At 37.2% G+C, this 12,557-nt stretch overlaps 1 protein-coding gene across 1 annotated transcript in view; it reads right to left on the bottom strand.

Annotated features, from left to right (window-relative positions):
• Nucleotides 1-12,557, bottom strand: part of LOC117289634 (probable G-protein coupled receptor CG31760) — an 89,972-nt gene that overhangs the window by 38,462 nt on the left and 38,953 nt on the right. The window contains exons 3-5 of the mRNA XM_033770844.1: nucleotides 7,053-7,219; nucleotides 4,484-4,661; nucleotides 2,288-2,356 (exon numbers count right to left, since the gene is read on the bottom strand). Coding sequence (XP_033626735.1) covers nucleotides 2,288-2,356; nucleotides 4,484-4,661; nucleotides 7,053-7,219 — 414 coding nt within the window. The remainder of the gene's footprint in view (nucleotides 1-2,287; nucleotides 2,357-4,483; nucleotides 4,662-7,052; nucleotides 7,220-12,557) is intronic.

Genomic DNA, 12,557 nt, shown 5'->3' with positions numbered 1-12,557 from the left:
CCATTATCAATAACAAACTTACGAAGTTACGAAGCAGTCATGGTGCTCATTATAATATTGAGTGCAAAGTAACGTTGTTTACGACGAGGCCTTTACCTAAATAACACAATTTCCGGGCAAAAAGCTGTCACTTCTGTTTCCAAACGGCAAAGCTTCAGAGGAAATTATTTTATTTTCATTCCAAGAAAAAGAAGAGGAAGAAAAAAGCTTGCGTTTACTTGTCAGAGTTCTACAAGGGCATCTGCAATTGACAAGGCACCCTTGACTAAAAACCAATCCGTAACTTCAGTCACAAGGTGAAATGTGCAATTTTCTTCACGGTATATTAAAATAGAAGGACGCACGGGCAATCTCCAAGGAGGAAACCATTGACATAAGGAAATTTATGAGAAAAGAGCCACTCCCTGGCTTGAATTACTTCTTACTACTCGTGCACTGCATGAGCCGAAGCTACACACTGATATGTGTGAAAACCGTGAAGTCTTTCCTTTGTTTCTATTGCTGTTTAGCCTATATTTGATGGCTTCGAGTGTAGTAGCAAATACCGTTTAAAGCGAACCTAGATGTCATTTTGATAGTTTCAACTTGTGCACTTTTTTCTAACTTTGGCAAATGACTGTTAAGTTCTGACAATCATAGACACTTGCTCCCATCCAACAGAAGTAATAATCTCAGAAATACTAACAAACTTTGCTCAATCAAGTGTAGAGCCAACATAAATAACAAACTAACAGACCGATTCCATCTCTAACCACAATCCTCAACAGTAGAGTTTGTTACTGCTGAGTTAAATGAGCTCGTTTCCAAGTATTTTGGACATTGTACACCATCAATATAGGATTTGAGGCATTGCTTGGTGATGTATCAATGTAATAACTTACGGTAACACCATGTGTGTATCTACTTGCCAGGTAGAGTTTGTTCTTAGAGAACTGTCTTGCTTTTATTCTACTACCGCGGAGTAGATTTTTTTCTTTCGTTTTTACCCGGGCAGATGGTATAGCCCATTCTTCTCTTATTCAGTCGAAATGTTGAGACAAATTTACGAACTGACTCCACGGTAGTACAATTAATATAGTTATAAACACTTTGTATAGTCAATTCAATTGAAAGTAACATTTATTTCCACGCATTGTCGTTAATTTATACGAAATTGCTGTTAGATTTACAGCATTCAAGTTGTGACGTTCTGTTGACATTTTCATCAGATTGTTGGAATGTAACTAACTTCAACTCTGTCGTCGAGTTTTAGTTGTTTCACTTTGTTATGCCAGCGGTTAGTGTACGTGTAGTTTACTTGATCAAATGATTGCCCTCAGCAGTTGAATACGTTAGCAGTTCGGCATTTACTCAGGTTGGACAAGGGGTCTAGGTTTATAAGCCTTGAAGCGCAGCTGTAATCAAAATGCAACAACATGAAACATTCAACTAGATGTTGTTGTATGTTGAGCCTCTCAAAAAAGAAGGGAGATAACCTGGTGGAAAGTAAACTGTTCGGTTCTTTCATGATGGGAAATCAAACTAAAGCTCTTAAAACAACTTTGCCCGCTGCTTAATTTGTTCAAACCACAGCATATGGGCTCTGGAGCAACACTTATATTGGAATCTAATCAGACAACGAGGTAAGAGCAGCTGATTCCGCAGCATAGAGAGACCCGGGGATGCTAGTCATTCAATGTAAGGCCAGCGTAATTCACCTCGACTCCCACATTTTTTTTTCCACGGTTTTACTTCGATAAAGTCTAAAAGCACAGAAACCGACATGTACAACTGCCCTAATTACGCAATATAAAACCCTGAAAAGGAAGATATCTTAAGAGGGAACCTTTGGCGAGTAAGTGCACGTAAGAATTTGAGTTGAGAGGCTTAAGAAGTAAGTACAAGGCTGTGGAAGATGCTTAAAACACTCGGCCTCAGATGTGCAATGACGAAAAGATCCGGGGAATAATGGACCCTTTTTTTTCCTTCAGAGTTAATTGTCTGAGTGGTGGATATATTCATAAAAAACACAGATCGTTGTTGGGGAGAATAAAAAAGGCTGAAGGATTACATTAGAGGGAATATCCTTTGAGTGGAAAAGATTGGTATCAATCAACTCTCTCTTTTACGTTTGAGGGACAACATATCCATCTCTGAAAAATGTCATCAATTTGGCCCCAAGGCGAAAGATAACACCCTGTTACGATCAAATATAGATAAACAACTCTTTTATTTTCAGCCAAATAAACCCTTAAGCGTTTCCAAAAGAAGAACAAAAAGGAAAACAAGGTTCTTGGAGAAATCTTACCGGACAGTAGAGGAAGAGTGATCCGACCAGGATAATTCTTAATAATACGGGACTCGCTGCCTTCACGACCTAAAAGTGGAAAGACACAAAAAGTACAAATAATCAGCCATTAAAGGATTTGGGTACTTTTTGAAATACAACACACACTGTTCACAGATTTACATTAAACTTACATCATTTGAAGATAATGGTATTAGAAAGCTTACCTTAAAAAATTACTTGCTGAGGTGAGGTAGTTTTTGAGAAAATATTTCTCAAAAACTAATAGTAAAACAGTGTCGTGAAGATACGTACGTTTTTACATGCTGAAATTAATTTTCGTCTCATGATCACGACAATTATTTTCATGACATTGTTTTACTCATTTCTCAAAACCTACAACACCTCAGCAAATAAAATTTTCAGGGAAGCTTTCTACTATCATTATCTTCAAACTGTGTAAGTTTAATGTAAATCTGTTGACAATGTTTTTTTGACGTACAAAAAGTACATAGACCCTTTAACGGGAAATAACAGGCGAAGAGGGAAACACAGTACCGAGAAACAGCGTGAGTGAAAATGTTTTCCCAGTGTAACGACTAAGCTCAGGTCCCAGACTTTTCGGCTTTTTTCTAAAAGAGGTTCGCGGGTACTTTTTTCGCACCAAGTAAAACACAACTTCTCTTTATGTAATATGTAAGTATTTGCTGACTTCAACTCTTATTTATTTTGAGGGGGTTGAAATAAGTGAAGTTATGTTGGAAACAAAGTATTTGAAACCTGATTCAGGTTGTTTTGACACAAAAAAAGGAGTCTTTTTTAGTAACTTCATCTTCCACGTGGAAACGACATTTGAAATTTTGCATACCAAAGTCTATGTGCAATTAATTTTTAAGATATTCTATTGTGACATGTATCCCTTTTCACATTCAAAAGCGAAGTGTCCCCCCTTTGTTCTCGACAAGAGAATAGGCGCTTTGAAGTATTTTATTCAAGAGAATATACGGCGATCGTCGAAAATAAAGCCGATATAAATGCCGGTCAAACAATCAGCATACAATTCAATTAACTCCACCGATTGTTGAAGAGAACCGTATGCCTTAAGTCATTCATAGTCTTCAACGAGACGTGACTATATGCCTTCTACATAGATTTAATTAAATTAAATTAAAGGTCTCTTTATACGTTCCAGTAATTGTGAATAGTGAGGAGAATAATACATTCAAATTTTCGCTGCGCAGATTTTGAGATCACAATGGTTTTATTGAGGGTCGTATTTCGTGTATCAATTCAATATAAATTGTGTCGAATTAAATATAAGATTTGACGCACAAGAATCAGGAAAAAAATATACAGATTTAGTCTTTTGCGTTCAGATGATAAAGACTGGGACGGCATTGTGTTCTGGTTTTCTATACTTAACTTGAGTCCCCATTGGCTAGCTAGCCTACCTTCACTCTAACTAAACTGGTAGGTAATATTTTAATTTAGTTTAAAAGCTTAATTATTTTGTTAAGCGAAGTTATTGGTTAGTGACATCCATTGGTTGAACCAAAATGATGATTAATCAACAGTTTAGTTTAATCAACAGTTTAGTGCACGAAACAACATGGTTCAACTAACATCTTGGTTAAACTAACATCTTGGTTTTACTAACGTCTTGGTTTAACTAACATCTTGGTTTAACCAACAACTTGCTTGATCATACCAACATTGGTTTAAATAACATTACTGTAACATAGTGGCCTAACCATCATTTTGGTTCAAGTAACAACTAACCATAACCTTTGTCTAGCCAAGGTGTTGGCTTAACTAACATATTGGTTTGGCAAACATCTTGGTTTATAACTGGGTTTAAACCAAGCTCTAGATTAAAAATAGATGTTGGTTAAACCAAGGTGTCGGTTAGACCAGGGCCAAATTTCATAGAGCTGCTAAGCACAACAATTTGCTAAGCATGAAATTTCTTCCCAGATCAAAACAGGATTACCAACCAAATTGCCATTTGTTTCACAGTGCTTGTTACTGGTATTCAGCTTTTGTTTGCTTATCCTGAAAATCACACGGAAATTTGGTTGGTAAACCTGTTTTTTTTTATTGAAACATAGAACTATCACATTTTGTTTAGTTATTTGATTGTTTGTACATATGGCATACTGGGCATTCCAAACCAATACAAAGCGAATACTTATCGACGTAGATAACAATCAGTTTTACCTTGACATCCCTGTTGTATATGGTGAATATGAACAACGGCAGAGTACAACCCATGGTGATACACTGTAGGATTAGCAGTACCATGCGAACTGTCCAGTTATGTGGGAATCTACATGATCTCCCATCCACACAGGTGTCACACCCCGCACCACACGGCTTGCAGACCATCTCATTGTAACTAAAAACAAAAGGAGAATTCACAAATAAAGGCAGTGGACAATATCGGTAATTGTCAAAGATTAGCCTTCACAGTTGGTTTATCTGAACATAAAAATGCATAAAATAACAAACCTGTGAACATTTTAGCTCAATTGGTCATCAAACTTGCGAGATAATGATGAAAGAAGAAAACGTTAAACACCCTTGTCACACGAAGTTGTGTGCGTTAAGATGCTTGATTTCTAAATCTGAGGTCTCGAAATCAAATTCGTGGGAAAATACCTGTTTCTCGAAAACTATGGCACTTCAGAGGGAGCCATTTCTCACAATGTTTTATACCATCAACCTCTCCCCATTACTCGTCGCCAAAAAAGGTTTTATGCGAATCATTAATTTGAGTAATTACCAATAGTTTCCTTTTTGAAGAGAAGGGAAACGTTTGAAAAATGGTTACAAGCCTATACAGCCGCTTTCGATAGTAAAAAGTGTTATTCAAAGTAATGTGGAAATAAGTAAACAGTTTTTATGCCCCTCAATATTTCAATCTGGCAATCGTTATTACTCAAAATAACTGTTAGCATAAAACCTTACTTGGTAATGAGTTATGGTAAGAAGTTGATAGCATAAAACATTGTGAGAAACAGCTCCCTCTGAAGTAATGTAGTTTTCGAGAAAGAAGTAGACCTCTGATTTGAGACCTCTGATTTAGAATTTGAGGTCTCGAAATCAAGCATCTGAAAGCACACAACTTCGTTTTGACAAGGGTGTTTTTCGTTCATCATTATCTCGCAACTTCGACAACCAATTGAGCTCAAATTTTCATTGGTTTGCTTTTTTCTGCAAATGTTCAGCTACACCAATTAAGAAGAGCGGTATTTGACAAAGTGTCCAATGGCTTTAACGGTAACGCTCCTCAAACTGTGTATTCATTTAATATAATTATTATTTTTCGACATATATATTTGCTCCGGAGTATTAGCGATTTCTCAATAGGTTAACTTTTGTTGTATACAACTTTATTGATATAGGGTCAAAAATAACCGAACGGTTATAACCCAAGGGTATATTATGCCTTTAAAATACCCTCAATGCATACGCATGGACATAAGAGAACATAAACATTTCATTTGATACTAACATCAATTAAACAAAAACCAATAGGAACAATAATGGTATGGATTTCCAAAACGCACACCACAATCTGTCAGGTGATTTTTTTTTTTTTTTTGGCTGTGATAATCTGAGAATGCATTCTCATAAAACACCCCGGGGTTCAAGTTGAATGTCTCGCCGGGGGCATCTAGTGTAAGTTTCGCATCGTCTTAGGTGTACCGGAAGCTTTGATGTTTCTGATCAGCAGAGTGTGGGTTCGACTGACACTTGTGTCCTAAAAGCCATTGGACACTTTCGGTAAACAGTATTGTCCAAAGGCCCACACTTCGTGTATCACAACTTATATATAAAATAACAAACCTGTAAAAATTTAGGCTCAATCGGTCATCGGAGTCGGGAGAAAATAACGGGAAAACCCACCCTTGTTTCCGCACGTTTCGCCGTGTCATGACATGTGTTTACTATAATCCGTAAATCTCGTTGTCGAGAATTGACAATTGTTTTAATGTTTCCTCAAAAATTAAAGCATTTCATGGAATAATATTTCAAGAGAAGTCTTTTACCATTACCTTCTGTAAACCCTGTAAGTTATTTGTAAATCTGTGAACTTTTGTTTTCTGTTCCGAAAGTGTATAATGGCTTTGAGCAACATTAACCATAGATTCGTCCTTCGGATGGGACGTAAAGCCGTTGTCCCTTTGTGTTTTGTAATGCACGTGAAATTACCCAGTGCACCTATCGAAAAGAGGAAGGGTTCGCCCTGGTGTTGCGGTCCGATTGGCAGCATATTGCACCACACAGTACCTTGTATACCACGGTGATACTGTCCCATACTTCAATACGTGGCTCTACATACCTTGCAGAGGAGTATTGAGGGCTTTGGTACGCCCTTAGAGTTGTGATGAAGTGCCATACAAGATAATTATAGTTTTTTACTTAGAATATTCAGTCAGACACAAGTGTTTCTGAAAACAACTGAGTCAAAAAGCGTGGAATCCTGGTTTAGTCTTTCGAACGACGCATTGTTCCTAGTATGTTGATTTATTGTTAAAAACACGCACCAAAAATTCAGTATAAAATTATTTCAAACTCGTTGTGCTACTACAACCATCGTCATTTTCACCAAAACAGTGACTGTTTACCAAAGGCAATAGAGTAAATTGATAATTCGTATTGATGTTAGAATTCAGCTATTGTTAAACATATTAAAAGCTTAAGCAATGTCCGGTGCATCCCAAAATGAATATTTTAAAAGTACACTAGAGACTTTTGGTTTTATGAAATTAACTGCACAAACCTGTTAGGCTTATTCTTAGTGAACGCATCATATTCCGCCTCCATGTCCGTGCCGTTAAAGTATGTATCCCCCGGTGGGTTACTGAAAGCCAGGGGGAAGTAGAACCCAGCACGGCATTTACATTGATAAGTTCCACGTCGGAAACCCTGGTCTTTTAGGAAGATACACTGAAAGACAAAATATAGATACAGAAAGTTACAAATGTATACTGAACTCCTATAATCTGGGGTTAAAAGGAGACACATCGACTATAGAGCGTGGGAATCTAACCAATGACCTCCGGGTTAACGTGCAAGCGCTCTACCAACTGAGCGTCCCAACCCTATGTTTGGGTTCCCCATATTTATTTTCATGTGATATATGTAATATTATTTTTATAGGCTTTGTGGCATGTAGTTTTTTTTCTACTGTTTTATGGTAGATAATAATTTTAAGTAAATTTTGTAAATTTGTTGTTTAAAGGAACACGTTGCCTTGGATCGGACGAGTTGGTCTATGAAAAGCGTTTGAAACCGTTTGTTATGAAATGTATATGGTTAGAAAGATGTTGTAAAAGTAGAATATAATGATCCACACAAGTATCACTCAAAATTGCACGGTTTTCATTTTCAGGTAAATCGAAAACCACGCAATTTCAAGGCATATTTGTGAAGATCATTGTATTCTACTTTTACAGCATCTTTCTAACCATACCGATTTTATAAGAATCGGTTACAGAACGCTTTTCAAAGACCAACTCGACCGATGTAAGGCAACGTGTTCCTTTAAAGGGAAGGTGCACTCTCGGTAATTGTCAAAGACCAGTCTTCTCACTTAGTGTATATCAACATATGCACAAAATAACAAACCTGTGAAAACTTGAGCTCAATTGTTCATCGGAGTTGGGAGAAATTAATGATGAAAGAAAAAACACCCTTGCTGGACGAGTTTGTGTGCTTTCAGATAGAAATAAAAGACTTCTAGCTAGAAGTATTTTAATATTTCAGTGAGAAATTACCTCTATTTCAAAATCTATTTTACTTCAGAGGGAGCCGTTTTTACAATGTTTTATACTATCAACAGCTCTCCAATGCTCGTTACCAAGTCAGTATATAAGTTAATATTTGTTTTGTGTAACTACCAAACGTGTACCTTCCATTTAATAAGCCGAAATGAATCCCAGCGTTTCCTCGAAATAGTTTTCAGTTCCTTAAAAAAAAACATTTCACTTCCTGGAAATAATTGTCCGTTCCCTCAAAATTATATTTCGTTCCCTGGCAGTATTAAACCGTTCCCTCTAATTTTACTATCGTTACATCGTTTCCCGTTGAACCGGAACATAGACCACAATCGGGTGTACTCTCGTTATCAGCTCAAAATTTACTAGTAGTGTCCAGTGCCTTTAAAGCTTCTTAGCGTTCATGAGAAACTGGACGGTGAATGTAAAAATTCTCCCCCCCCCCCCCCCAGGATGATTTTGTTTCTTCTTTACAGTTTGAGTTCGTTATAGCTTTGTTTTTGCAGAGTGCATACTATAAAAGCCAGAGATAAATTTAAATCTACTGATCTGCTTCCTTCATGGTTTTTTTTTTATTTATTTTTTTTTTTTTTGGTCACAAAGGCACTGGTTCGATTGGGAATTGTCAAAGACCAGCAATCCCAATTGGTGTGAGAAATAACCTCTTTCTCAAAAATTACGTTACTTCATCGGGAGCCGTTTTTCATAAACGTTGTTTACTCCCAGTAGCTCTTCATTGCTCGTGTGAGTATTTGAGCTTACAACTTTGTTAAGCAGTAACCAACAGTGTCAAATGCCTTTAAAGCTCCTCCCCTGTTAAAGGGAAGGTACACGTTTGGTTATTGTCAAAGACCAGTCTTCTCACTTGGTGTGTCCCACCATGTTCAAAAAATAACAAGCCTGTGAAAATTTGGGCACAATCAGTCATCGAAGTTGGAAGAAAATGATGAAAGAAAAAACACCCTTGTTGGACGAATTTGTGTGCCTTCAAACAGAAATAAAAGACTTCAAGCTACAAGTCTTTTATTATTTTAGTGAGAAATTACCTCTTTCTAAAAAACTACATTAATTCAGAGGTAGTCGTTTCCCACAATGTTTTATGCTTTCAACAGCTCTCCAATGCTCGTTACAAAGTCAGTTTTTAAGTTAATATTTTGTTTTGAGTAATTACCAAACGTGTACCTTCCATTTAATTGAACGACGGAGGGATGGAGGGCGCACGTGTGCAGTAACTAGGTGACATTTCATATTTCAATGAACAGCCACAGGCCTGCTTTGATCGTGACGATGCAAAGAGTCCTCCAAACGGTCAATGACTTGGCAGAAAAATCAATAGCAACCATACGTCTACAATGAATCTACTGTTAAATATTAATTGCATTGCTAATTAAAGACATGCAAAGCAATTTCTATCGTATTACAGACGATTTACTGTCAGAGTCTGCTATTTTGATTGATGGCCAACCATTTAGATGACAAAATATAGACGATGTGACCTGTGACATCACATGTTTACAAAAGAGCCACAGAGCCTGGACTTCCTGCAGGCACGATTTGTACACCGCTCAATGGAAGAAGACATAAAATCTTAAAGTTTATGGAGATTGCACTGTCTAATTATTGGCAACTTTTGATATGATTAAAGGAGGCACATCTCAAAACTTGACAAGCTTTTACTTTCATAAATGGTTTTACGTGGAAATTATGACACAAAATGTCAACTTTCCCATAGGACCAGTGTAGTACAGTGCCTGCCAGAAAACTTAAAGAATGTACAAGGTCACACTTATTATAAACAAGGTTCACATGGTCTATATGAGTACGGAATATGAGATGTATAATGACATCACGAAACCACACTGTGGTCCAACATCTACAAATCTTTATGACATCTGTAGCTCAATCGACTATAACATATCATTAACTAGACATTAAGTGTTTGTGAACAAACACGAAGCTGTTCCGTGATGTTTTGCTTGGATTTGTGCTTTATTGCCCAAGGAATCTATAACTGAAAAAAAAAAGTTTCAAAAAAGTTGTGTAGCTCTTGATATTAGGTCACACTTCCCGCAAGTAAAGGTCAAAATGGGCCCACAGCTACCAAAGACTAATCTGCAATGCCAAGGAGTCTATAACTGAAAAAAAATAAAACAATCGGTTGTGAAGATCTTGATATATAGTCCCACTTCCGGTTGACCCAGAAGTAGTGGTCAACATAGGGTCACAGTTTTCCAAAGTTAATATTTATTGCCTTAGAGTCTATAACTGAAGTTTGAACATTGCCTTTGTACTTCTTGAGATATGGGCACACTTCCGGTTGACCTGGAAATAAAGGTCAACATGGGGTCAAATGTGTTTCAAACTAATCTTGAAGCCCAAGGAGTCTATAACTGAAAACAAGTTTGAAGATCGGTTGTATATTTCTGGAGATATGGTCCCACTTCCGGTTGACCCGGAAGTAGAGGTCAACTTGAGGTCACGGTTTGTCAAAAGTAATATTTATGCCTAAGGAGTTTATAACTGAAAAAAGATTTAAAATATGTTGTATAGTTCTTGAGATATGGTCCCACGAATGCTTTACGAATGTTGTTATTATTGTTATTACTATTTGTACTATTTAATGTGGAAGTATTGAAAGACGACAACAAAACAGCAATCAAGGGCCTACTACTGTAAAAGTGTTTGGCTGCCGCCGACCCCCCCCCCCCCCCCCCACCCCCAACCGACAACAACCTGAAGAGTGTGATCCAAAGAGATATTCATGACTTCTCTGGAAATAGGAGATTAGCGAGTGATAAAAGGAAAGGTGGTTCGGATGAAGTGACGAAAGGCCGCTTTCTCTCGGCCGTCAAAATAACTCAACATCCCCACCAACCACGTTCTTGACAAATTGCACCCGGGTGCGAAAATTGTGTTCTTGTTGCGTGTGTTCGCATCGACGCCCGGGGCCTACCGAAGCTATACAGCGGGACGGGAAGACTTAAGCTCTGATACAAAATATCACCCGGATTCCACAACTATACTAGAGAGTGTCTTGTGAAAAAGCAGCCCTTTTTAGAAAGTGTATAAACATTTTTGCTCCGCAAATTGGACAGTTAGTTTACGAACTGATCAAATACAGTATACTGTTGTTCTTGAAGTGAAAGTGTTCATTTTGTTTTGGGCACCGCTCATGATTGTTTGAATCTGAAACCAATTTAAATAAACACAATAAAGCTTTGACATCTTGATTTCAAAAGGTATAATCATTTTTTAGATATCACCAAAAATCTGGAGCGATTATGTCCACGCAGAAAGAGTATTTCGCTACTGGAAGACGCAATCTGAGAGACGTTACTGTCTGTAACGCTTCTCGGATACAAATTTGGTTGTTTTTTGTTGCAATTAATTATAAGAGTAATTAACAAACGTTCTTAAAAGAAAGGAGGAAGACGACAAACATGGGCGGATGGTCGGCTGCATGAAACTCACTTTAGACTTTCCTAATTAAAAAAACATGACTGTTAGTTTACATCAAAGGAATTCACTTTGCCTTGGATCGGTCGAGTTGGTCTTTGAAAAGCGTTTGTAACCGTTTGCTATAAACTGCATATGGTTGGAACGATGTTGTTAAAGTAGATTCCACACAACCTCGAAAATGCACGGTTTCCTTACTTCGTCGACTAACACCGTTGACCATTAATGGGAGTCAAACTTTTGACTCCAATAAATGGCCGACCGTGTTAGTTCGCAACGTAAAGGGAAAACCATGCAAGTTCAAGGCACATGCGTGTGGATCATTGTATTCTACTTAAAAACATCTTTCCAACCAGTCAATAATATGCATTTTATAAAAAAAAAAACGGTTACAAACGCTGTTTATAGACCAACTCGTCCGATCCAAGAAAACGTGTTCCTTTAAAACAACGATGCGCAGATTTAATATTTACTGAAAGCAAATGATAATTCTATTTAATTGGAAACGGGAACTGTTTATTCTCGCAGGTGCAAATATTTGATCAGCTGATTGTGATATTAATGTTATTTCATCACCACGGTTACGCCCATAAATGTTTTTCCCCAAGTGTGTTATGTGCGTGAAAAACGAATATACACACATTGTTTTAATGTTTTATATAACAATACAATTTAATATTTCATCTTATCTATTCGGGCAAGACATTTTAGGTAATTTATGTCCTAATTAAATTTACCTTATTTAAGCCATGCTCAATTTTGTGAATCACGTTACACAATTATTCTGCGGAGCTTATAGAAATGCCACCGACCGAACGAGACTCTGACATAATACATCTCAATATAATAGCAGCATGCAAACTTGTATAATTTGATAATTTGATTCAGCCTACTAATTACAGGTTTATATAACATGATGATGGAATGCTACATGATTGAAGAAATCCTAATCATAGCACAGTCTCTGATATTACTGTCATCCTTTGACGGACGAGGGGTTTAAACTAATTTTCAAAGTAGCCGACAATAACGTGGCTGTCGTCAACCACATA

Source organism: Asterias rubens, chromosome 4 (genome assembly GCF_902459465.1).
Source record: "Asterias rubens chromosome 4, eAstRub1.3, whole genome shotgun sequence".
NCBI classification, from domain to species: Eukaryota; Metazoa; Echinodermata; class Asteroidea; order Forcipulatida; family Asteriidae; genus Asterias; species Asterias rubens.
This window is presented reverse-complemented; position numbering and strand designations above follow the sequence as displayed.